Below are 27,593 nucleotides of genomic sequence, written 5' to 3'. Positions count from 1 at the left end.
CCCAATTGGTTTTATGAGACGCTCGGCTACATGCCCACATAAAGATTCAAAGTTCCCTATGACCTTTTCAGGGTTAGCTGTAGGTGTTAGACATGCCTCATATTCGGAGCTATAACCATTTAGGATCTCGGCCTCAAGACCAGCAGCGTCTATTTTGCCCCATTTGAGAGTAATTCCTTGGTTCCTGTTATATTTTATAGATTGCTCCCAGACAAGATGTTTGGGTTTAACAGGACAAAGCAGGGATAAGATTAGAGGGTTATGGTAACTGGCAGCATTTGCAATTACTTCCAACTTGTCAACATAATGAAAATACCCACTAGACACAATTGCGAAGTCAATAAAACTCATCATGCCTCTACTTCCCTGAAAGGTTGGTATCGGAGCCGAATTCGGACCAACCCAGGGCTCCACTATACATAGATCATTTAGGATGATGATATTATTTAAAGCGTCCCCCTGGGGTGTGTGTTTGAAGTGTGTCAGGGGATGGTCATGAGAGTCTTTCAAGCCACACACATTCGAGTCCCCATGGCTGCATAACGAACAGTTGAAATTTCCCACCCAGATGATAAAAAGTAGGGGTTGTTCGCGGCGTGCCCTGGCTATAGCCTCCTCCAGTTTCGACATTACAGTTGTCTCATTATCATCAAAGATGTTATAATACCAATTAATCAATAACAGTGGTTCAGGGAACAAGTTGTCCAACATTAGCTATTGAAACCATGGGGTGTCAACTATCTTAGATGTTACAAGTTTACATAATTTTAAAGAAATCGCTGTCAATAATCCACCTTTTGCCCTACCCGCTTGTGAAGGTACCGCTAGGAAATTAAATGATTGAAAACCATCGATATTCTGAGTAGATCGGCTCCATGTCTCCTGGAGACACAGAATGTCACGGTCTCCCACAAAATCTAACCAGGCCTCATCCTCTAATCTAGAAGCAAGCCCAGCGATGTTCCAAGAAATTAGACACAGCCTTAATTCACTTTGTTTGTTTCTGGCTGGTTCAGGTATTGCTGCCAAATTTTGCCTTACGGTAGTTAGATTTAATTCACTTTCTTGGGTAAGGCCAACCTCAGGGGCTTGAGGGTTAGAAGTACGATCGTCACCTACGGAAACATCCTCCCGCAAGTTATCGTTACAACTTTCCCCCTTCTCCCTCTGGCTCGGCTCTCCTATTAACAAAGTATCGCCAGGAGAATTTTGTGATGGTCAATCCAGATCCTCCATACCCACAAGTGGATCAAAATGATTTCTTAGGGGGATGTCACTTGGGAACCACCCTAGATAATCTCCTCCCTGAAATCTTGATCTTGGGTCATTGTACCGAGTTTGCAAAAAATTGTTGTTATTACATATTCATCCCCTAAAGAAGCCATCACCCTGATGCCATGTTCCCCAGTTGTTTTGGTTCGGCCATGCGGCCCTATTTCTCCGGGTCCACCCAGGGTATGCGTCACTATGAAAAGTCAGCCCGGTATTCTTATGGAACGGAGTCGGGGGGACAAAATTCAAATTTGGATAAAAGTATTCCAGACCTATACATTGGATATCCCCAACTCTAGCAAACCTTGGTTTACGACAGATCATATCTTTTACCCAGGTGTCACTGAAGTTAATCAGGATACAGTCCCCCTCTAAGTCCTTCTCACTTGGGCCCACACAGGGGACTCTACGCACACTGAGTATTTTTGTTTTAGAATCAGGAGGAAGTGGCCTATTATTATTGAGCCACTATGTTGCTTTATTTTTTAGCTCCTGGTTTGATTCCGTTTTATTGGGCAAAACTGGGGGCACTCCTGTAAGAATTACCATAAAAGGTACTGAGTCTGGGGGCAGGTTTACGGGTGGTAGTTTCTTTTTATGTACTCTATCACTGTCTGCTACAGGTCCCTGCGATGGTATTAGTTTGGGCCCATGGGTAGTTCCCTGTTTAGAGATGGTTGCTTCAGATGTTGATGCTGTACTGGCCACATTTTGGATTGGGGGCCCCACAGTGGCCGCCACTGCAGGTTTAGTACGTGCTAATGGTACAGGTTTGGTCCGTGCTAGTGGGACGGGTGCTACCTTAGGGTCAGCAGTTGCGAGTGTTTGAGGTGTTTTACTAACATTTTTCTTCTCTCCCCCTTTTCTTGAGTTACTATTGTTGGTGTTACTATTGTTGTTATTGTTAGTGCCCCCACCCTCAGATGATTTGCTCTTATTTGCTAGTGTTTCAAAGGAATGGGTATTAAGTGGGATAAGATGTTCCAATTAGTCTAACTTTAGGTTAACAATTTGGGTTCTCTCTAGAAGGGGCAACAAAAGCATCTGAACCAATTTCTCAATTTTCCCCAAAAGATCGTCATTATTGTTAGTGTTGATGGAAAAGATGTTCTGTCCCACATCAGCTAAATGGGTGCTTTTTTGTTTAGGGGCATTTGCCAAAGCTCTAGGTGCAACTGTCTTTGCTAACTTGGTTCTACTTCCTTTTCTGTGATTGCCCCCTCTTTTCCGTTTATTCGGATGGTTAGGTTCATGCTCACAATCTACGGCTCGGGCTTGTGTAGGGATGGACCCATTACTGCTCAAGTTACAGCCTTGGGTACTATCCCCCGTGATACCTGATGGTATAGGAATAGGAGTGAGTGTAGGTGCTTCATCTTGGGAGCCCCCTAAGTCTGCAACCGTGATTGTCTGGGAGTCAGAAATTACGACTAGATTTGGACTAGCTTCCAGGTTGCTATCTGGGCTCTGGTCAGGGATAGATGTTGCCTTATTGGGGGTAATTGTTGAACCAATGCGTCCCAAGGAGGAACGTTTTCCTGTTATTAGATCTAAGGACAAACGCTTTTCGGTAAGGGCAATTTCTTTTTCTAAAATCCCCGTTGCCCGGGTTATAAAGTCATCTAAGGTTCCAGAGGCTTTCCCATTGATCGTTTTTACAGTTACCTGCCTACCCTTCCCTGAACGCAAGGACATCATGTGAATTTGGTATATCGTTTTTCCTATCTATAAACAACTAAAATATAATACTACGACTTAATACCAATAAATAAAGAAAAGTTCTGGGATCACCAATGAAAGAGAGTGGGCCCAACCCAACCTTGATCGTCCTTGGACGGCCTTAGACGGTCCCGCCCTTGTCCCGGGCTTCTCCCGGCGCGCTCCCGCGAAGCGGTAGCACTGGTCACCTTTTAAGTCTGATACAACGGGCTCATAGGCTGTTGAGCGGGGGCGTGGCCAGCGGGGAGAGCAGCCCAGGTGTTGCAGATTGGGCGCGCAGGGACTCCTGGACACTGGAGTCCCTGCCTCTTTACTCGCAGCCCCGCTGACACACTTGCCTGCCCCGCGCTCCCCTCGTCAATGATCCGAGCAATCAACAGTCCGCTCTCCTCTAGCGCTGCGGGACCCGCGAAGCGGGTCCGGCGAGGCGCTGGACGGGTCTCCAACAACAGCACACAGAAATCCTGCAGGAAGCCAAAGGTTAGTTCCACGATCCCAAGGAGGGTCCCAGTAGGCTGTGGGCAAGAACTGTATTTAGCTCCGTAGGCGGGGGGCATGGCCAGCGGGGAGAGCAGCCCAGGTGTTGCAGATTGGGCGCGCAGGGACTCCTGGACACTGGAGTCCCTGCCTCTTTACTCGCAGCCCCACCGACACACTTGCCTGGCCCGCGCTCCCCTCGTCAATGATCCGAGCAATCAACAGTCCGCTCTCCTCTAGCGCTGCGGGACCCGCGAAGCGGGTCCGGCGAGGCGCTGGACGGGTCCTCAACAACAGCACACAGAAATCCGGCAGGAAGCCAAAGGTTAGTTCCACGATCCCAAGGAGGGTCCTAGTAGGCTGTGGGCAAGAACTGTATTTACCTCCGTAGGCGGGGGGCGTGGCCAGCGGGGAGAGCAGCCCAGGTGTTGCAGATTGGGCGCGCAGGGACTCCTGGACACTGGAGTCCCTGCCTCTTTACTCGCAGCCCCGCCAACACACTTGCCTGCCCCGCGCTCCCCTCGTCAATGATCCGAGCAATCAACAGTCCGCTCTCCTCTAGCGCTGCAGGACCCGCGAAGCGGGTCTGGCGAGGCGCTGGACGGGTCCTCAACAACAGCACACAGAAATCCGGCAGGAAGCCAAAGGTTAGTTCCACGATCCCAAGGAGGGTCCCAGTAGGCTGTGGGCAAGAACTGTATTTAGCTCCGTAGGCGGGGGGCGTGGCCAGCGGGGTGAGCAGCCCAGGTGTTGCAGATTGGGCGCGCCGCGCAGGGACTCCTGGACACTGGAGTCCCTGCCTCTTTACTCGCAGCCCCGCCGACACACTTGCCTGCCCCGCGCTCCCCTCGTCAATGATCCGAGCAATCAACAGTCCGCTCTCCTCTAGCGCTGCGGGACCCGCGAAGCGGGACCGGCGAGGCGCTGGAAGGGTCCTCAACAACAGCACACAGCACACAGAAATCCGGCAGGAAGCCAAAGGTTAGTTCCACGATCCCAAGGAGGGTCCCCAGGACTCAGGAGAAGCTACCCCTAGACATGGGCCGGGGAAGTAAGGAGGCTGAAAACTGAGCCCGGGCCACCTCACCACCCCCCCTGTTGACCCTTGGCTCACTAAGGCCAAGCCTAACTGGCCCTGAATAAACCGGGGGAAGGAAGGGGGGAAGAGGTTCAAGAGCCTAGGGGCCGCCAACCGCAGACCAATATACTGGCTACAGCAGGAACCACTTACCTGATGGCACAACTGAAGAGTAATTGTGCGCAGAACCAAAAATACAGGCTGATGGGCTGGGCCGACCCACCTCTTATGGAGGTCTGGGGTGATATGGGTAAGCCATATTGAGAAGGGATGGGAGGCATGGGAGGCTAACATTTTGATTTGGAGGGTTCTGGTGTGGAGCTGAAGATCACTTTGTTAGTCATGTGGAAAGGAAGACTTATGAGGAGGTAATGTTTTGCACAGGGGTTCGGTCGCTCTTGTGACCCAAACTCGGCTCAATGTGTTCAGGTGGGTTTACTATACAAGGCAAATCAGGATTTGCATTCAATGCTGTGCCAATGTTAGCCAAATTTGTGGTAGGCACTGCTTTGCGTTACTTTGTGTCAAGGGCACATTTCATGGATTTAGCATGGGTTTTGACAAAATGCTCCACACATAGGGAGCGTTGTTCTAAATTAGCTCCATGTGCTGAATTTAATTATTTTGCTTTGCCTGCACTTTTAAGTGAGTTTTAACAGTCTGACCCGGTGAAGGGCCTATCTCCCAGTAGCTGGATTAGGAGTCGAAAGAGTCATTGCGCGCGTCATTGTTAGGGCTTCACAGAGCACCAAGTTCATGTATATTTGGCAAGAAAATCCAACCTAAGATTAGTAGATTCATTTTCTCTTACTGTACTGAGCAGATTTGGAATGTACAGAATGCAAGCTCTCCCATTGGACGTCTCTGTTCCAGAAAAATAACAATATTTTACTTACTTTCCCTGGGATAAGAGTTTTTTTAACATAATTTGAAAGTTATTGCTTGGAAATGCAAATGAGGTGCCTCAGACGATAAGTGTGGTAGATTCATTATTCGTGGCCAATTTCTTGGGTAACATGACAGTGATTGTTCAATGGGGCTTTTAACAACTCATTTCTACAGTTTCTAAGCACTGTAAGTGACAGATTGAATTATGACCTGTTGGACTTTTGCTTGTAGACTGTTTTCCTGACAGAGAGTTTTGAAGTTTGAAGCCGTGGGTACTAGCCACAGCTAGTCAGTGTGCAAGTACAGATGTTCACTCTCTAAATTGTAGTGGTGATTAGTTGTCTCTGGTTGGTATGTTTGCCTTACTAGCAAGATCCCTAAGTGATGTGCACTGTGTGGGCCAGGGCTAGTACTAAAGAAATGCGCAGAGGGAACATAGTTCTTCAGTGTAGGGCCTGCGTGCATTATGCTAAATTGGCATGTTGTCCTGCGTTGTGTGGAAGGCTTCATGGATGGAGTTTGTGCTGAACTTTGGCAGCCCAGACCGGCAGCCCCACAGGAGCTGAACTACTGGCCCGAGCGTGCCTTGCCTGTAGTGACAAGGTTCTGGTGTGAGGCCAATCCGCTTCTGCAGGAGAGCAGAGTGGGGCCGCACCCCCCCTTGGTAAGTGGATCATTGCCTGGGGCGGGGTGCTGGCTCGGAGGGACACTCTCTCGGCCTTTCGCTGCTGGCAGCTGTGTGCGCCTGTTACTTCGGCCCAAATCTCGACCAGTGCTGGTCCCGGACGGGGCAGTGCAGGGGCCAGGTACCGGAGTGGAACCTGGGTGTCATTGATGATCCATGTTGGGGGCAACCAGTCGCATAAGTTCTAAAAACAGTTGTATAACACGTTGCATATTTGCTGGTAACGAACTATCACGCTATTGGATAATGTCTGGCACTAGTGGTACTTAACAACTCAGGGGTTAGTGCGCTAAGCACTAAGTTATGTTTCTCTTGCAGGATACAGGATCCTAATGTAGCACACTGCATTGGTTGTTTACTGCACTGTACTGAATTGCACTGTGACGCATTACCTTATTCCTTCCTTGCACAGGGCATGCTGGTGGCGATATGCATTGCATTGTCTTCCTATCGCACTGTACATAATTGCAGCATGACGCATTGCTGTATTTCTTCCTTGAACAGTGCATGCTGGTAGAGAACCAAGTTGCATTATCCTGTGTTGACTTAGTACCTGATCGTGACGCTAAGCATTGATTGTTTCACTGTGCCACGGTGCAGGAACCAATCATTAAGTAGTGCAGTATTTCTTGTATTTTGCAACATGTGTGATACTAGTGATACAACATTCCTAACCTGTTGAGAATGGTTAAAAGTCAGCGTCACTGTTGATTAAAAGCGGTGGTTGAGGATTAGAACCCCCCCAACCCACCGGAAACAATATTACCCATTATATATGTGTGGAAGTTGTATTGTGTGGTCAGTTCGTATATCTTTCTATATAAAGTATACTTGTTTCATACAAACTTGTGTGGAGTCCATTTGTGGTGACATCATTGGGATTGCTGTGGGCATTGTTGTACATACTGAACACCCGTGCCTTGGAGATAAGCCTGGCTGCTCCTGTCAAGCTACTAAGGGAGTGAGCAGGGCTGTCTCAGACGGTGTACTTTCTTGGCCTAATGTGGGAGTGGGGGGGTCCGGGTCGCGCACTTGACAACAACGGTGTGCGCGGGAATGCCGGCTTTTAACAATTGGAGGCAGAGCGGTGGGATTCGATCCTAACGTTATTAAAACCTGTATGTGCGAAACCATTCACAACAATTGATGCGCATCGCAAATTGACTGTAGATCACGATACAACCACGTATTTTTTATTGGTTCTATCTTTGGAGTGACCCTGTTATCCACACATCATTTCTCAGGAGGGGAATCTGATAGCCAGTGAGCTCTGGATGTAGAAGGTGAGTTTGACATTGAGGCTTTGTTGTCTTATAAGGGTGAACAATTGAGGAGGTTCTGCAGAGCCTTGGGATGTCCCATGAGGGGTAGCACAAAGAAGGAGGAGCTACAGGTTGACTTGAGGGCTTGGTGGGAAGCCCAAGAAACTCCGGGGACAGGTGAAGGTGAGGTGGGTGAAGAGGACCCTGGGAATGGATTTAGTTCACAGGATTTGAGGGTGGAGGGGCCAGCCAGTGGGGATATCAGTGGCCATTCCGGGAGGATTTTTTCACCAGAGGAGTTGGAGGAAAACCAAAGTGTCAGGCTGCATGAGTTGGAGGTGTTAAAACTGAAAGTTCACGCAGAGGAGAGCAAGGGGGCTCTTGTGCTGGAAGAGAAGAGGCTTCTCTTCGCTCATGAGTTAAACATGCGGGAACTGGACCTGAAGGGTTGACCGGAGGTATCCAGTTCGGATGGTGGCAGCGCACTGCCAGTGCGGAGGAGTACAGGAGGGCACTGGAAGATTGGGTGGTGATCAGCATGGTAAATTATATGGAGGGGTTGTCTAGTATGGCCCCAGGGGAGTCTAGGCTCAGGCAATATTTTCCAGGTTTACGTAACCCAGAGTTGGGGAGTGGGCTCTTTGATTACCGGGAGCCTGTTTAAGAGCTGTACCCCTGGTCATGGGTCCTGGGGCTACAAAGGTCCCAGAGAGGGAAGGAGGGCCAGGAGGCGCACAGAGATCCCAGAGTAGTGAGGAAAGGGGGCAGGCAAACCCCTTGTCTCCAAGGATGGGGAGGAAGACTAAGCAGTACCCCCAGGGATCAGTAGCACCAGGGAACTAGTTGGACCGTGGAAAAGCCTCCGGGTGGAGGCCTTGTGCCAGGTTGCCACCAGTGTGGGGAAGAACACCTAGTGTCAGGAGAGCCAAGGGCGTCGGTTATCAGAGCCCCTGCAGTCCTGAAGTTTGTCGGTGCCATTCCTTTTTTTTTTTTTGGTTTTAAATTTTATTGCAAGCAAAAACAGATACATAATTCACATTGAAAAGGAATACAGAAACATAGCAGAAAAAAAGAAACATATGAAAAAGAAGTACATTACAGTTCAACATGTGCTCATATCTAAGAGAAACAGAAAAAAAATCTGTTTAGTTAATATTATATAAAGGTTGCTAAATTCCCAGTTCTTCCTGTATCCATTGATGAAGTGGATCCCAAATTCCCCCCCACCCCCCATTAGTCTTTTAACACTTCCTTTCACAGCATAGATTGCCTGTTCTATGTTGTACTTTGCTAAAAGCCGAGCCCTCCAAGTATGGAATTGTAACGGATTTGGACTAATCCATTCCTGAGTAACACAGGCACGATAAACAGACATACATATAAATAAGAGGTTTTTTTTATCTTCAGGAATGTTGATAGAGGAGGTACCTAACAAAACAATCTCTGCTGTGAGAATAATATTACATTCAAGAATTAAAGACATAAAGATCTGTATCTGGTTCATACTGATGAGAGCATCGGGCAGAAAAAAAACAGGTGAGGTGCATCCGCTGCTTCTAGGGAACATCTCTTACATGCAGTGCCTGTGGATGCTCCCCATTTAGAAATTTTTTCAGGGGTATGATATAAATCATAGAGAACCATATAATGCTGAGTACGGGATCTACCCGTAAGTAAAATAGAATTAGCCATCATAATGGAGTCTTCTATCGATACATTTGTCACCCCTACATAGTGAAGTAGTGTGGCTCACTGGATAGAGGCGGCAGACCCGTAAGCAGAGGACGGCCCGGGACCAGGGTTCGATTCCCGACGAGGCAGGTTTCTGGACCAGGGTCAGCGGACTCGATAATTCTCTCGCCTCGGTGCCCACTCTGATCGGTGATCACACTCGGCAACTCTGGGCATTAGCTTGCCTCATCTTCACTAATGGCCCCACCAGACCGCCGGGGATGCCTGGTCTCACCCTGGAGATACCCATTAAGGGACCATCTCTCAGGGAAGCCAGGAAGGGTTTCGTAGCGGTCGGAAGCGCCTTGGGACCCTACGGGTAAGTAGTGCGCTATATAAATGCCTATACATTTACCCCCAGTTTTTCTGCCCAACATTCTTGAACTACAGTTAAGTCATCTGAGTATGATGAAATCAATAAGTTGTAGAGGAAACCTATCTTTCTTTTAATGTATAGAGATTCAATCAGAGGTATTTTTGAAGCCCTAGGCATTGCTCTGGAGATAAATGGGGTCATTTGGACCCCAGAGCAGGAGGGAACCCCCGCATGGCATGCGGAGTTCCCTCCTGTGCAATTAGGATATGACCGCCACCCTGGCGGTCACATCCTCTATTTTTAACATTGCGGCAGGTGTGGCTTCAAGCTGCACCCGCAGCAATGTTAAAAATGCATGCATTTCATTTGTATGTAGAAAGTGGCAGGCACCGCGCGGTGCCTGCCGCTTACTGCATACAAATGCAGGGGGTACCATAGGTACCCCCCATGTGCACCCCCCACCCGCCCTTCACCTAGGGGGCCCACAACGGGCCCCCGCAGTGAAGTTACACATGCTTTTCCACAGCGGAAAAGCCGCCACGGAAAAGCAAGTTTCCGAGCACATCCTAATCTGGCTGACGGTGTCTGAGATACACCGTCACCATATTAGTGCTTTTCCGCTGCGGTTATAAGCCAGCCGCGGCGGAAAAGCTGCGGACGGAAACCAGGACCCACCAGCCATCCTAATGTGGCGGTGGGTCTTGGTGGGTCCGCAGAGGATTTTCCGCATCCTCCAGGCCGGCGGTGGCTTCCGCCGTCCCGGAGGATGCGGAAAATCCTCCATCCTAATCAGCCCCATAGTATTAAGATAGCTGTGTAATTGAAAGTATTAGAAATAATCCAGAGTCAAAATATTAAACTTAGCCTGAAGAGTCAAAAAAGAGATCATTTCATCATTGTGCCATACATCATTGATAGAATTAATTCCTTGTTTACTCTATTTTAACATAATTTGATCTCTAAATATATCAGGCAATATGTGCTTAAATGACAGGGGGGTATATCTCTAGATTTTCGGAATCCCTAAATGTCGCTTGATAATCTTCCATGCCCGGTATGCTGCTATTACAGTCTTGAATTTAATTTTCTTGAAGTAACTAGGTTCAATATTTTTTAAAAAACAACCACGAGCTTCTGTCCCTAAAGAAAATTCATAAATGGAAGGGAAATGTGCTTCATGAATTGGGGCTTTAATGCCAATAATTAAGGGATGATGAACTGCAATATTGATGCTAAATAATAAAGTAAGAAATGTGGTGTGCTCCATCCTCCTCTGTCCTTAGGGAGAGTCAGCTTTTTAAAAGCTCTACGGTGACGTTTATATCCCCATAGAAATCTTCCCGCCATTCTCTCCAACTGTTTAAAGAATTCTATTGGAAACTCAAGGGGTATAGTTCGAAAAAGATATAAAAATCGCGGAACTATTAACATTTTGAATACATTATTACTGCCATGTAATGACAGGTGTAAGTGGTTTATCCGTTCCAGGGTAGTATTTGCCTTTTTAGTATAGGGGTGAAGTTAAGCTTGGGTATGTCAGAAATTGGAATTGTGATATTAATTCCTAAATTTGTTGTAGTTGATACTATGTTAAGGTGTGTAGGTGGATTTTGACCTACAAATAAAATTTGGGTTTTTGAGGACTTTAATTTATTGCCTGAAAAAGTACCGAACTCTTCAGCTATCTCTTCAATTTTTAAAATTGCCTTTACGATATCAGTGGTATTCACTACCACATCATCAGCATAAGCCAATGCTCTGTAAGGAGTCCCTGCCACCTCCACAGGTTTTATATCTTCCTCTTGATTAAGTTTATTAAGGTGTATGTCAATATATATAGAGAATAGCAGTGGAGATGATGGGCACCCTTGACGGGTACCCCGAAAGATAGAGAATGGACTAGAGTTACAGGACCCAATTTTAATATGTGACGATGGTGATAAATATAACGTTTTTAAAGCCTTAATCATTTTTGGGCCAAAGCCTTTCAGAGCCAATACATCCCATAAGTAAGGCCAAGTCACCCTGTCGAATGCCTTCTCGGCATCCAACAGGGTGATTCCGATGGGTGTGTTAGTAGTTTGGGCCCAGTCCATCATAGCAATTATTCTTCTGACATGGTCCGCAGTGTCTCTATTAGGGATAAACCCGTGTTGCCATCATGAAACGATAGAAGATATCACTGTTGACATACGGGTGGCTAATATTTTGGAGAAGACCTTGCTATCAGCGTTTATTAAGGAGATCGGTCTGAAGGATGCCGGGTTCAGGGGAGGCTTATAGTTTTTAAGGAAAGCCATCAGTGTGGATTAACACCACGATACAGGTGGAGACCCTCTCTGAGCTTCCTGGAATTTAAGCAGTAGGTCTTCTTTCATATCGTTTCTAAATATCCTAAAAAATTCAAGAGGAATACCATCAGGGCCCATGGCTTTTCCCGTAGCCAAAGAGAGTAACGCTAATTCAATTTCATCCCATGTAATGTCCTTTTCGAGGGAGTTTGATTGTAAATCATTTAATTTTGTAGTATTGTTTTGTCCTATAAAGTTTAACAGCATATCGTGAGAATATGTCATATTATCGATTTTGTACAGTTGGGAATAGAATTGCCGGAATACCTCAAGAATTTGATCTGGATCATCATGGACCTGACCTGCCTCATCTTGTATCGCGTTAATAGAGTTTGAGATTTCTTTCTCCCTGGTTCTTTTTGCAATTATCTTTCCGGAATTTTCACCCATTTCATAGATCTGAGAACGAAAGGTTGCAAGTTGTTCCGCTAATTTAGCTGCAAATATTTCATAAACCCTGGCCATATGTATATCTAATGTAGTTTTAATTTGTTCAGTATCTTGATGTTTAGAGATAGCTATAGCACGTTTTTCCTCCCATTCTCGAACTAGATAAAAATTCTGTTCTGTTTTCTCTTTGATAATTTTTTGTTTTTTTAATTGAATAGGAAAGTGTTTCCCCCCTGGGCCCCTGCTTTAAAAGCATCCCAAACTATCTGAGTAGATGTACTGCTTCTATTAAAATGAAAAAAGTCTGTAATCCATCTACCCATTGTTTCTAGATATGATGGATCTGCAAGTAATTTCCGATCAAATGACCAGGATCTTAAAGTAAAAGATGAACCAGTCACTGTCGGAACTTCTATTAGTATTGGGTTGTGATCAGAAATTATTCGGGGAAATATTTTAAATAGTGTGTTGTTTATTAGACCGCTATTCAGAAAAATATAATCTATACGTACACATTTTTGATGGGGATTAGAAAAAAAAGTGGATCCAGGTGAAGAAGGGTTTTTTATGAATCCCACGTCTTTTAAACCATATTCTGTTACCAGCCCTTTAACAGCATTATACGTCTTTTTTTTTATACCTGGGTATATACTATCACTAGATATGTCAAACCCTCCTGCAAGGTGCATGTTCAAATCTCCACCAAATATGAGCGAGGATGGCCAATCCGCTAATTCTAAGCTAAAATAATCTATAATCTCAGGATCATCTGTATTTGGGGCATACACTGAGCAGATTGTCCATACTTTAGCATTCATCTCAAGCTCGACTATTGCCCATCTTTCATACTGATCGACTTTTGAACGTTTTAAGCGCCCTCATCCATATCTCATAAGGATTGCCGCACCTTTTGTGGTGGTACCTGGTTTAGTACACGCTAATAGTTGCAAACCAAGATCCTTAAACATGTTTCTATCACTCCATCTAATATGTGTTTCTTGAAGACACATTATATCTATATTCATGCTCTGTATAATCTAGTTACAGATCCCCCTTTTTTCCCTGTTATTAATTCCACAGACATTCCAAGAACAAATTCTAAGTTTACCCATCGTCATCAATTATACAGTTTTCTTTTCTATTCACCTTCATAAATCCAAGCTGTCTAGAACAATGATCATTTATATGCAAATTCAATTTTTTATATTCACCCCTTCAAAGAAAGAGATTATAATAAACAATGATGGAGCTACAGTCCGAAAACGTAGCAATTTTTTTTACTGTTTTTGCTTCCACCCGCCACCCACCCTGGTGTCCCCCCCTCCCCCCTCCCTCTTTCCCTTCCCCTTGACCCCACCCCATCTTGGGCATAAGGACTAGTAGTCCCTAGTATGGATGATGTGAGAAGCATCTAGTGTCTCACCGCCCCTCCTCTACATCCTTCCCATTTTATGCTCTTGCTATGAACCCTATTCAAGAGAGAAAAAAAATGCCTCTTTTTAGTCAGCAAGTAATAAATTAATTAGTTAATTGCTGCTCCGTCGTTAAGACTATATGAATGCTAGTACACAAAAAAGTCATACTTATTTTTTTTCACTGACGTTGCATTCAAAATGAAGCCAGAAGCTCTTTAGCTGCCCCTTCCGAGGTCAAAAAGTACGATTTTTTTTTGAAGATTATTTTAAGTTTAGAAGGATTCAGAAGGAAGGCCTGAGCACCTTTGGCTTGGAAGGCAGGTATTAGTTGTCGGAACTGCCAACGTTGTTCTACTGTGGCATGACAGTAGTCAGGCAGAACAAAGAATTCGACTCCTCTCCCCCTTAATTTCCTGTCTGGCCTGGCCAGGTCATAGAGAGCCTCTCTTGCCAAAAAGTTGTTCAGGCATATCAAGATCGCCCTGGGCTTTGAATTAATACCCTGTCTAGTATTTTTTTTATATGGGAATCGGTGTGCATGTTGAATTTCCAAATCCCATTTCCATTGTATAAGTTCTGGGAAGGCTTCTGAAAAAAGATCAATTACGTATTGTCTTATATTACCGCCTTCATTTCCCTCCGGAACACCCAGGATTCGGAGAATATTTCTGCGTGATCTGTTCTCCAAGTCCACCAATTTCCAATTTATCTTATCTCTCAACCCTACCAATGATGAAATTTGGGTTTGTTGATTTGTCATAGTATCTTCTATCGCCGATATTCTCCCCTCAGCCTCAGTCACTCTTGCAGACGTCTCATTACAAGATTTAGCGACTTTTCTAAGGTTATTTTGAAGCCGTCGAATAGCACCCTGCGTGCAAAGATTTTCTACCCTTGTCTCTTCCTGATGCTGAATCATGAGCTGACAGAGCGTATCTCGTGTAGTACCAGTCGCTTGTGGTTGCGTAGTATCCTGAGACTGCAGGTTCTGTGGTACAACCAGGCTTGGATCAATGGGGAGAGAACCTGCATGTGCTGAGATCCTCAGGCTGCTCTATATCTTCGTCTTCGCCCTCCTCCTGTCCCAGTGAATCAAGCGATTCATGTTGTGAACCCACACTCTTGCCACTCAAATCAACTCTCCATCCGCTATCTGCCTCATGGATATCGGACTCTAGTGCCACCGACAAATCAGTCATAGAGTAGAAGTTACCCGCAGAATCTAGTGATTCAGCATCTTCCCCAACCGGTAAAGATTCTGGTACATCCTGCACTGATTGTGGTTGTGCGTTATTAATTAGATCCTCAGATATATGAAGGGATGGAGGGATTGGGTTTTGACTTTCCTTTAATCCAGTTTTTGATCCACCTTTACCATTCCCAGTGCCAGTAACTTTGTTACGCCCAGTGTCAGTAGATATCTTGGTCCTCTCATTTCCGGTTAGGGCGGCTTTCCCCATGCTGCTGTTCGAACAGGTATTTCCCGATTCTTGTGTTTTATTGTTATTTTTTTTCTGTGCAAACATGTCCCGAATTTTGAGAATAGCTCCCAGCCTACAAGTCCCAGAATCCCCCATTATTACACGGGTATTATCATTAGTGGTAGTTTCAGCTGAGGCTGTTTGAGCTAGTGAAACTGTTATGAGACCAGGCACAGAGACAGAATCAGAATTATGAATTACCTGTTGTGGGTTCTGGAGAGGAGGGTTCAGAGGAGTATCCTGCAGCATGAGATTACCAGGATTGCCAGCATTATTGCTGTTCTGTGCATTCTGTGAAGTCTGTGAAGTCTGGGCGTTATGAACCGTCTGAACGCCTTCCTGTGCTGCCGTAGTTGCCCTCGTCTTTGGCTTGTTTTGTGCTTTAGTAGCCGTCGTCGCAGGATTCTTTGGTGCCATTGCTCCGTGAGTATTACCCCTGCTTCGTCTCTGTTCTCGAGAGCACGTGTGAGAAACAGGGGATTGCTGCGAACTAGCACTGTCCGTAACGCTGGACCCCGCTCCAGTCCGAGATTCTGCTTTCGCCCTCAGAAATGGGAGTGATGAGTACCGCCACGTAGGTTGTAGCATCCGGCGAAACCAGCACCAGAGATCCAGCCGCATCCTGGGACAGAAAAACAGGTAGGAATTTTAAGGGTTTTAGCGTTTTTAAGGGTTTCGCATATTCAAAGAGACGTAGCTCCCCTTATCACTGTTCGCCGGTAACCCGCTAAGCGGTCAGGAAGGATAGAAAGGCTTAGGGCAGTGAGACCGCTGGCGATGCTGCTCACTCAGACGCCGCTGAGTCCGCCATCTTGCCAGTCGGTGCCATTCCTAAGTGGCAGACCCAGAAAATAGTGGAAGGTTAGAAGAGGGTGGTGTTCCTCGGAGGGAACACCGGAGGGACAGTGTCCAGCCCCTAGGACTGGGTTCCATGGAGGTGACCATGGTAGGCCCCCTTTTAATCTGTTGGGCAGGATTACTAGTAGCAGTGTTCTGTCCGAAGAATCATCCCAGGGTATCGCTCCAGGTGGGGGTGGGTATCCGACCAGCACCCCTGGAGGGGTTCCCCCGGCTGGGAGGGATCCATGGAACAGCATAGGCAACTCAGGAGGTAGTGATCACGAGGATAAAATGGGGTCAGGAAGATGAGGAACAGGAGAGTGTCCCTGTGGTAGAGGGCCTGTGTCCTTGTTTCATCGCCCTAAGCAGGAGAGTCTATCATGGTAATGATTGGTTCACCCCGGCTTTTGGCTGGAAGGGGATTGTGTTGGACTTGGCCTTGTTGGCTAAAATTTGATAGATAGTAATTTTCCGGTTGCAGAATGTTCTAATGATGTTGTGAATGTGTTAGCCTAATGTGTCTAACCAATATGCAGTTATAGCTTATTATTCATGTGCTGCAACCCACTGAGCTATTTTTGTAATATGCAAGATTCACCTGGATAGAATTGTTTCTGTAATGTGTAAGCGTTTGTCTTATTTTTGCCTTGTAAGTTAGAAGACCTGTTCTAGTGCATTGCTTTCCCTTGGTTAAGTTTACAGAATAGACATTTCTGTACACTCTTCTATAAGAGAGAGAAGCTTGTCAATGGCAGAGAGACTTCTGATGCTGACATTTGCTCTGCAGCTCCAATGTTTCATGGTACAGTTTTCCCCCCTCCTTTATGAGCAGAAATGTTTCCATGCTCTGGAGATGCAGAGTCTTGGCTCCGTGGCCGTGGAGTAAAGATAATAATGTTGCCTTTGCAGGTGCAGATGCCTGGTGTGTGAGTTCATTGTTCACCCTCTGCTGAGCCCAGTACTTTTCCAGTCTGGGCGTAGCTTTACCCTGCCATGCTATGTTATAATGTATTGTCATGATGGGATGGGTCAGTCCTCTCGGCGCACTCCCTGGGGTGTAGACCTGCAGATGAATCTTATGGCCAAATAAATATATTATTAATTCTTCTCCACTGTCCGGCTGGCTTATTATATGAGAATGATAGATGAGTGAGGTAAGTTGCTCACGTGGATTGAGCCACGCTTATCAGATTCACTTAAACTTTTTGCTTTCCCCCTAGACTGTTTTCCTAAAAGAGAGTTGTGAAGTTAGATGCTGTAGGTACTTGCCACTGCTAATCAGTGTGCAAGTACAGATGTTCCCTGTATAAATTGTAGTGGTGATTGGTTGTCTCTGGTTTGTATGTTTGCCTTACTAGCAAGATCCCTAAGGGATGTGCACTGTGTGTGCCAGGGCTAGTACTAAAGAAATGTGCAGAGAGGGAACATAGGTCTTCAGTGTAGGATCTGCGTGCATTATGCTAAATTAGCATGTTGTCCTGACAAGTGCTACCACTTGTCAGGCCTGACTTTCTCGGATTGCCAAGACCTATTGGCTTTACCAATGCTTGTTTTGTATTGTAATCTCCAAACTGTATTGAATAAATATGCTTTATGAAATGTATTGACTCCTTTTAAATTCTGTTTTTCCTTATCTAAATTATGGTCATAGCCAATAAATTGCTGTTATGGGTCCTATGTAATTAATGCACTAACTACATAATAATAATTGGTGAACATTTGAGATACCGTTCATATTGGGAAGAGTGTGGAAACACTGGGTGGTTGAAATTTAATGGATCTTCACAGTTTCTGGAACTTTACTTCACAGAAATATGAGAAAAATCTGTAATTTAGCCAAAGTGTGGTGTTTGCATGCCATTCTCCGTAAGATAATGTATTGGGATCCATGCAAGCCACACCACCCTGGACTACACTTGGTGCCTTGTTTTTAGAAATGTCTTGGCCTCACAGATGTCCCCAGGGTCCGTTCGGGCTGTGGCCTATTACCACAGCTACCCACACCACGTGAATGGATCGGTTTGCAAAATCTTGATGTTGGCACCTTCGGGTATTAGTGAGCTCTATAGATCCTTTTCCTATCCTATCCTTTCCTTTTATGTTTGGGGCTTTGTCTTTCACTAGCAACAGCCCAACCACACAACTGCGTAACTATTGTCATTGGGCGCAGTGGGGAACGCTTTGTGGTAGCACGTTTGTGGAGCCCGACAGATTCCATTAGCACGTTCTGCCTTTATTTTTGCTTTGCTGTGACATCAGTTTGATTTTGGAAAAGAAAATGTTTCTGGTCTTTTTACTAGACACATTTTATTTTTCAGTACTATAGATGACCCGTTCAAGTCCACCATTTTGTAAAGGTAATGTGGTGGACATCAACAGGTTGTTATCTGCCCTAAAGAAGTTGAAACACACCATATCAGTGCAGCCTGATGTCCAGTTCAAAAAGAAATGACAACAAACCTCTTTGTTCCATCGGCATAGGGGACTTCCCCACTTGCAGAAAGTACCCAGGATAGTAGGCTTCTGGGACTGGAGAACAGCGAAAATCACAGTGGGCAAAGAAAGGTGGCAACTGCTTCTCATAGCCATCCGCAGCCAAGTCAGTTTCAGTTGCATGCATGGTCTATAGAGAAGAGGACTAGGGAGAGAATAAAAGTATTAAGAACTACAGGAAAGATAGAGAGAAGAGGTTCTGTAAAAGGAGAGGGGAGGCAAAGAAAGAAAGGAGAGCAAATATTAAAAAGCAAGCAAGAGACAGAGAGCAGGAGAGACTGTAAGGGAAAGATAAACCAATGCAGCCGCAAACAGAAAGGGACGGTGGGGAAAAGGGTGACAGAGGCAATGTGGATAGAGCTAAGGAGATGAGGAGTTAGGAGAGGATGTTAAATAGAGCCTCAAGAAGCAAAATAAAAATGAGAGCTAGAGAAAAGTTGATTGGAGATTCTAAATAGAATGTATAGCTTATTGTGTTTGTCCATTATAGTTGGGTCAATGATATTTTAATGCACACTTTTATATTTACTTTTGCAAAAAGAATCTTAGTGTAAGATCTAGAAATCACCTTACATAGTGGTCCTTGAAGTCCTACTAATGTCTAGCCATTTGTATTTGATCCATGTAGCTTTTTACAAATTAATTATCAATGGAAACCCCTTGTTATTTGTTACTACATGCTCTTGGTGAGAAGTGATGATGCCTTCCCGCTTAATGCATATCAGTCATTTCTATATTTGCTAGTATAGGAGCTGGAAAGTACAACTTTATTGCCTAAAAGTCCAACCTCTAATATGGAGGTGATTTGGTTTTCTAGTGCAGATTTAAATAAGGCATTCCATTACCTGTTTCATAATGTGAAGCTTGACTTACATCTCCACCCGTAGGAATGTCAAACAATCCCTCTCAAGTAAATATTTTCCGTTCTAGTGGATGTTGCAGGCATCCTTGCTTTCTATGATCGCCACTCAGAAAAGTGTATTTTCGTCCAAGCAATGCTAGGCACAAAAAGAGGGCCACCTTGAGGATTCCAAGCAAGAAGCCTACTGCATGTGAAAGACAGGAGAATATCCATACTTTTGGAAGTGGAGTACTCCACAGCAGCCACATTGGAGGTACCATGCAAGCAGCATCAAAGAGAGAGGTTACCACACAGCAGTATCCTAGATGCAAACTGTAAAGTCACCACTCAGAGCCTTAGAGGCAGTGCTGCAGCCTGCCCATCGACCGCCCCTCTAACTGTCTTCAGTGGGATCACAGGCTTCAAATGAACTCATGCAACCCTCAATCACCTATTCTTTCTCATGCCTACCTGTCTTGCTGGTTGATGTTTTTTGAAGGTCTCTTCTTTCACAAAACCTTTTTACCTGCAAGTACATTAGAAAAATGTCAACTATAGTGCACTACTTTAATGTTTGGTCATAGCTGATGATCATGCCTCACCTAAAAATATACTTCTCCTGGTCTGCCCCCTTCACATCTCCTGTCCTCCAGGGATGGCCCACTGCAGTGCTTAATTTGTAAAAGAATGAGTACTGGTATTAGCGCTCTGCTTAGAATCTATGGCACATTCAATCAAATGACAGTGCGCCGAATACCAAGGCTGCATAATCTTGAATCCACCTCATGCCCCCTTTAATCAACTACCAGACAGTTCCTGCCTTTTTCTCTCGCTCTTGCAAGTTTCTGCTTTTTCCCTTGTGGCGGTTATACTGTTGTTCCCTTCTTTTGTCTTCCTGCTCTGTGCATTGATCCATGCCTGACAAGGAAAAATAAGTGCTGGTTCACAAAAAGTGCTGGTCGCCCCAACCGACAACCATCGGCTGAAATTAAGTACTGGGGACGGGACATCTTATGATTAGAAAACAGGCCCTGGAGAGGAATGTCTGGGAAGAGTCACCAACAAATTCTCTGACTTTCTATTAATGAAACCAAGAGAAAGTAGGCAATGTGTTTCTTACCAATATTGAATATGAGATTTGGTAGTTGTGATTATTTTTTAATTTACTCTCTTTCCCTAACAATTTCTCTAATGTTATTTTCATTTGAAATAAAATCTCTATTCATGGTGTAAGCCATTCCTGCAGAAGGGTATAACAAATGGAATAGAGGAGGTGACACTAAAAGAGGCACAATCTATATTAATATAATAAAGAGAGAGCCCAAACCTTTGAGGCGGGTAATCTCAGGTACCACAGCACGAATCACAACACCCAATACAGCGTTGGAAAGGGAAGTTGCAGCAGATTGACATAGGCTATGCAGACGCCCCACCATATACATTTAAAAGGTAAAAGAACCGTGCCAGCAAAGTAGTCCCTTGTGGGCATGTCTGCGTTGTGCTGTGGGCGTGTGCTAGGGGTGTGACACACGCTGGGGGCGTGTTGTACGTTCCGCCCTTCATGCCTTGGCTCATATCGTGTGCTGTGGTCCTGTGCAGGGGGCGTGGGCGTGTGCGGGGCATGGGATTATGGAAAAAAATGCGAGCGTTGTGCCCAATATCTCATTTTTTTTTCTTCCCAGGTTCTGTACATTCCAGCTTCGGGTGTCCACCCTGCTCCCTTTAAATACCCCTGCACCCCATAATCATAACCCACCCTTACTCCTTAAAATACCTCAATACCCTTAAACACAAATCCATCTTAACCCTATAAATATACCCTGTACCCCAAAACCCAAACCTATCCCTGAACCCTAAAAATACCCCTGTACCCCAAAACCCAAACCTAGCCCTGAACCCTATAAATACCCCTGCACCTCAAAACCCAAACCTACCCCTGAACCCTAAAAATAACCCTGTACCCCAAAACCCAAACCTAGCCCTGAACCCCAAAAATACCCGGTACCCCAAACAACCTCTGAACCCTAAAATACCCCTGTACCCCAAAACCCAAACCTAGCCCTGAGCCCTTAAATTACCCCTGTACCCCAAAACCCAAACGTACCCCTGAACTCTAAAAAATACCCCTGTACCCCAAACCCAAACCTAGCCCTGAACCATAAAAATAACGCTGTTCCCCTAAACCTAAACCTACCCCTGAACCCTAAAATACCACTGTACCCCAAAACCCAAACCTAGCCCTGAACCCTAAAAATACCCCTGTACCCCAAAACTCAAACCTAACCCTGAGCTCTTAAAATACCCCTGTACCCCAAAACCCAAACCTACTCCTGAACCCTAAAAATACCCCTATACCCCAAAACCCGAACCTAGCCCTGAACCCTAAAAATACCCCTGTACCCCAAAACCCATACCTATCCCTAAACCCTAAAACTACCCCTGTACCCCATAACCTAAAACTATATCTGAACCCTTAAAATACCCAAACACCCCAAAACATATACCTCAGTACCCCAAAACATATATCCCTATACCCACACTTACCTTATCCAAACATAAAAAAACATGCTTTTACCATTCATGCATTCAAAACGAATTTAGTTGTAAATGTATGCGTGGTAAAAGCAGATAAAATGTAATGCCATACGTTATAATGGCATTGCGGAGTCATGGTACTTTCGTAATGAAAGTATGCGGACTGATGGCATGCGGAAAGAAAGTTGCGGACTAATGGGTGTTTACCCTGCCCCGGTAAGTACATTGGTGGCACGGCGGCCCACATCTCCAGCAACATACTCACATTTTTTCACCACCGATTTGAAAAATGCACCGGTCTCTCTCATTGATGGCCAGCCCGACATACACTTTTAGGCACACCTCCCGCCACAAGTTCTAGAATTGCGAACTTTAGGGATGGGGAGCTACGTTCGAATCTGGGCATTAGCTCAACATCCTGTGATTCCAGGCAAATCGCTTTGTTTCCCCGTGCCTACCACAAATGAATGTGTTCTTCTGTAATGTAAGTTGTGCTCATGCCATGTTGTCGAGTTCGCGCTATATAATATTGCAAGGAGAAATAAAGTAGGGAAACTTGAGTTCACACACTGCTGAACGCGCACTCTTAAGTGCATTAGCAGTGCACTGTGAATCGGAGCATTTCACAGGCCTGTCACAAATAAGAGATGCTATCAAAACGAAATCCTACAAAACAATATTCTACTGGCCGGCAGCAATTCATACCCAGACAACGTCGGGACGGGCTGCTAGTGATTTAATATAGTGTATTTTCTATCTTCCACCTATGCTCTTGCCATTTGAATCCATAGCTAGATTTATCAGTGTACTTGAGGTAAGATAATATTCTGATTAGAAATTTCCTTTCTTTACAATTTTCAGATGGTGTACATTATGCCAAAGCATACAGTATTATGAGCAGGAGACAAATGTTGGATTTGCTTTTTATGCATGTTTTACCTGTTTTGCTATGAATCCCTTCAACAAAAATATACTTAATCAAAATTTGAGGGGAAGGAAACCCCAAAACACCCTGCATGGGTTGGGCAGCCATATTGCCCTTGCATCCAGAGTGGTAAAGAGGCTGGGGCAGCAGATTTACTTAACAATTATGGTGTGTTTGGAGCATAAGTTGAAGTTCTGAAATGGGTTGTTATTGTGATCCTTCAAAGGTCCAAAATTAAAGGTAAAATAAAAAAATAAAAAAATCAATGAACAACTGTACTGTATAATTTATTTGTAAATTGAAGTTGATATGTCTGTTTTTTTTATTTTTAGTGAAACCACGGTGCGGAGCCTTTGCACACCAGACTTTCCAGAACCATCTAAACTGTTCTGGAAATACCTTGACCTTTGCACCTTCCTACTTCTGTACCTCCTACCACTCGTCATCATCACCATTGCCTACACCCGCCTGGCCAAGAAGTTGTGGATGCGCAATGCTATCGGGGACATTACCACCGAGCAGTTCATCACCCACCGCAAGAACAAGAAGAAGAGCATCAAAATGCTGGTGCTGGTTGTGGTGGTCTTTGCTGTCTGCTGGTTCCCCTTGAACTGCTATGTCCTGCTTGTCTCCAGCTTGAACATTCAAACCAAAAATGCCCTTTATTTTGCTTTGCACTGGTTTGCTATGAGCAGCACTTGCTACAACCCATTCATCTACTGCTGGCTCAATGAGAGCTTCCGCTTGGAGCTGAAGTCCCTGCTGCGCATGTGCAGGAAAGTGCCTCAATCCCAGGACGATGCTCTCCCAGCGGTCAACCTGCCCTCGCGAGAAGCGTGGATCGAGCAAGCGAGCCTGAAGCAAGGGCCGTCCTCTCAGAGCATCCGCTCCACCACCAACGTGCAGACCGTCAACACTGATTTGTAGAGAGCTGGACTCAAGATGAGTCTTGGAAGCCCAACAGGCCAATGAAGTTTAATGGTTGCGTGACTCAGGTCCACAAATGGGCAAGAAATGTGTCACGCGAAGGACACTGGTTTCAGTGGTGCCAATCAGATGACGCTGCCTGCACAACAAATGTGACATGGAAAGGGTCAATGGGAAGCTGCCTTCACAGTACTTGAGACAGTGGAGTCTAGTATTTGTCCTTGAGGACCAGATATCTCCCAGACCTTCGGGATATCCAAGTGCATTTACTCACAACAAATCTAAATGGAAGCCATTTATATGAACAGTCATTAAACAAGAAAACCTGGAGCTGATTCTGCACATTTAGCCCAAAGTTGGACAGCTGGGTTTGAAACAAATCTATGTTTTTCTCATGGGAAAAAATGACATTATAGCAGAAATTGTTTATTGGAGGGTTATAGTTGTTTTAGGAACTTGTGAGATTGCTTGTGTTGAGTTTGGTACACAACATTTTGTAAATGTCATATCAGGATATTTGATGAAAAGGTACCTTCCACATTTACTCATCCTTCGATCTTGTGCCTCACAATTAGCTCTGGCTAGAAATGGGCTACTTGTCCTGTGCCATTGCTTGCTTATGATAAAAGTGGGTCTTGCAAAAAGAGATACGTTCCTCCTAACATGTAAAGCTTTCAAACTATTTACGTTTAACATCATCTCTTGAAAGAGTTGTTCATGTTTGCTAAATAACTGCAATCTAAGACTCTAATGAGTGAATGAATGTTAAAGGCTCAGAATGCCACATTCCCTCATTCTAAGATGTGATTGAATTGGCTCAGCCAATCAGAATACTTAGGGCCATAGTTATGGGCGAGTGATGCAGCACAGCAAGTCACCATGTTTTACTGCACTGAGTCACAGGTAAAGGGCAGGAATGCACCGAATTTATCCCTGACTTTTCCCCAGTGCTGGCACACAATAGGCTGCCTAGCATCAATGCAGGTACCCCAGCACTATGGTTAAGGGTGCCTCTGTTGCATGAAGGATTGGTTTTGTGCAGGAAGGAGAACCTTCCTGCATAAAAACAATTCCCTGGGGCACATTCCTTTATCAATGTGTGCTGCAGAATGCAGTACACTAAGAAAGAGGAAGTAACGAGGAGAAATAAAGATACTTCTTCATGTTACACCCCCCTGGGAAGGTGTAGCATTTTGGAGCGTTCCCAGGTTTACCAGTTCAGATAAATCTGCAAATGCATCAAAATCCATGGGAGTTGCATGGGAACACCCACTCAACTCCCATGAAACACCTTCCCAGGGCAGAATAATGCTATGCAGCAATTTGTGCTGCGTTGCGTTACTCCTAATTTATGAAGCCACTCAGGGACGTGCAAAGTGGCCTTGCTTGGCCACATATCTTGAATTTTTCAGTTGCATCAAGCATGTACCATGCTGCATTCTGCAAGTACAAGTGCAACACAACTGGGCTCATATATATGTCCCTTAACTCACTGGAAGTCAGGAGAAAGAATAGGAAGCAGGCAAAAGTGTGTATTTGTGCATGTGTGCTAGAGGGTCTAATGTTCTTGTTACCATCGTCCTATTGCTAATCGCTGTTAACTGCCCTTCCTCCATTGTATCCCGTCTCTCTTTTGCCTCTGCCCATATTTGCAGAGTGAGCAATTAACAGCTAATAATGCCTGCAACCTTGGGCAATAATGCAGATTGAATTAGAATGTGATGTAGTGTCTCCTTCATCATGTGTAGCTGACATGGCCCTTTGGTTATTCACATTGCCTATCAGCCTCTATTGTTATTTGCCTTTAGTGGGAAGTTCACCCCATGAATTTGTAATTCACAGACATGGATTTGACCCTTGCATTCTAACGTTCTAGTGGCTTTGTGCATTTGGGATCTAGTACTGCTTTAAGGTGCTCCTTGAACAGCAAATTGCACCTCAAGAACTAAGGGGCATGTTATCAAGAAAGGTGTTAAAAATTATTGCTGTTTTAGCGGCAGAAAACTGCCGCTCAAGCAGCAATAATGGGCTTGATAATATGGCCTTGTGAATTCCAATATAAACTCATGTTCTGGTGTGAACATGGGCTTCTATTGGAATTCTCCAGGGCCTATTATCAAGCCCATTATCGCAGCGATAATTTTAACGCCCTGCTTGATAATATGCCCCTAAAGGTTTATTGCAGGAGTACCCTGGCAGTAGATGGTCAAGCTTACTACATGTGATCCATTATTTCCTGCCATCAGGGATATCACATTCCAGTTTAGTTTTTACGTTGCCACAATTAGCAATCTAGGGGCCTGATTCACAAAGGTAAACTGAGACAAAATTCTAACTGTGCGAATTTCAGTATTCACAGAGGGCATTTACGAGTAGTAAAGTAAGGCTTTTGAATTTCAGTATTCACAAAGGGCATTTACGAGTAGTAAAGTTAGACTTTTGAATTTCAGTATTCACAAAGGGCATTTACGAGTAGTAAAGTAAGGCTTTTGAATTTCAGTATTCACAAAGGGCATTTACGAGTAGTAAAGTTAGACTTTTGAATTTCAGTATTCACAAAGGGCATTTACGAGTAGTACAGTTAGACTTTTGAATTTCAGTATTCACAAAGGGCATTTACGAGTAGTAAAGTAAGGCTTTTGAATTTCAGTATTCACAAAGGGCATTTACGAGTAGTAAAGTTAGACTTTTGAATTTCAGTATTCACAAAGGGCATTTACGAGTAGTAAAGTTAGACTTTTGAATTTCAGTATTCACAAAGGGCACTTACGAGTAGTAAAGTTAGACTTTTGAATTTCAGTATTCACAAAGGGCATTTACGAGTAGTAAAGTTAGACTTTTGAATTTCAGTATTCACAAAGGGCATTTACGAGTAGTAAAGTAAGGCTTTTGAATTTCAGTATTCACAAAGGGCATTTACGAGTAGTAAAGTTAGACTTTTGAATTTCAGTATTCACAAAGGGCATTTACGAGTAGTACAGTTAGACTTTTGAATTTCAGTATTCACAAAGGGCATTTACGAGTAGTAAAGTAAGGCTTTTGAATTTCAGTATTCACAAAGGGCATTTACGAGTAGTAAAGTTAGACTTTTAATTTCAGTATTCACAAAGGGCATTTACGAGTAGTAAAGTTAGACTTTTGTCTCATTAAACTTAAGTTTTGGACTTAAGTTTACCTGAGACCAAAAGTCTAAGGAGTTTTGTCTTAGCAAAACTTAAAACCAAAACAAAAATTAAACTGAGACAAAAAGTCTAACTTTACTACTCATAAATGCCCTTTGTGAATACCAAAAGTATTAGACTTTCATTACGGTTTACCTTTGTTAATTGGTCCCAACGTCTTTGGTCCACTTTGTTCAATTTTGGGGAACCAGTTCTATCTCCCATAATGCACTGCACCGGGCTTGGACATGGGGTTCCACTGACATGGTGCCATCTGGTAACTTTACTATGGCATGGTACGGCTGCTCCTAGTGCAGTCCTAATGATGCCACCAGTCGGTGATTTCAATTAGTCACTTGCCTCTTCTTCAGTTCCCAGCATCTCTAGCTCTATTCCCAAATTCCAAATCCCAGACAGTGCTCTCCCCATTATTCCTGCATCTTAAAGTCACAGGGCCCGACTTGCAAAGAGCCTCTGCACTCATGGCGGAAGCTTGGCAGCCGCGACGGAGGCTCCACAACCATGGCAAAAATGTCTGCAATGAGAATTCTGATTGTGGAGGGTCCACCACGATTGCGGAGACACTGTCTCGACTGCAGAGCCTCCGCCACAAGTTCGGAAGCTCTTTGTAAATCTGGCCCAGTGTGTCCAATCCCGAGGGCTAAATATCAATGTGCCATTGGGGCATGTGACAGTGGACACACTATTTACGTCTCATGTTTATAAGATCAAGCCATATGTACTACCATGTGGAGATGCCCTACCAGGCGCATGGGAACACTTTTGTATGATTACGTAACAACCGA

The 27,593-nt window shown here is 44.7% G+C and overlaps 1 protein-coding gene across 1 annotated transcript in view; it reads left to right on the top strand.

Moving 5' to 3' along the window:
* Positions 1-24,669, top strand: part of LOC147718431 (G protein-coupled receptor 83-like) — a 527,091-nt gene extending 502,422 nt beyond the window's left edge. Inside the window, exon 4 of the mRNA XM_086966719.1 lies at positions 23,032-24,669. Within this exon, the coding sequence (XP_086822845.1) occupies positions 23,032-23,626 (595 nt within the window). The 3' untranslated portion in view covers positions 23,627-24,669. The remainder of the gene's footprint in view (positions 1-23,031) is intronic.
* Positions 24,670-27,593: the final 2,924 nt, after the last annotated feature.

This window comes from Lissotriton vulgaris, chromosome 4_1, assembly GCF_964263255.1.
Source record: "Lissotriton vulgaris chromosome 4_1, aLisVul1.2, whole genome shotgun sequence".
In the NCBI taxonomy this organism is placed as follows: domain Eukaryota; kingdom Metazoa; phylum Chordata; class Amphibia; order Caudata; family Salamandridae; genus Lissotriton; species Lissotriton vulgaris.
The sequence above is the reverse complement of the archived record's forward strand: the minus strand, read 5'-3'. Positions and strand labels throughout refer to the sequence as shown.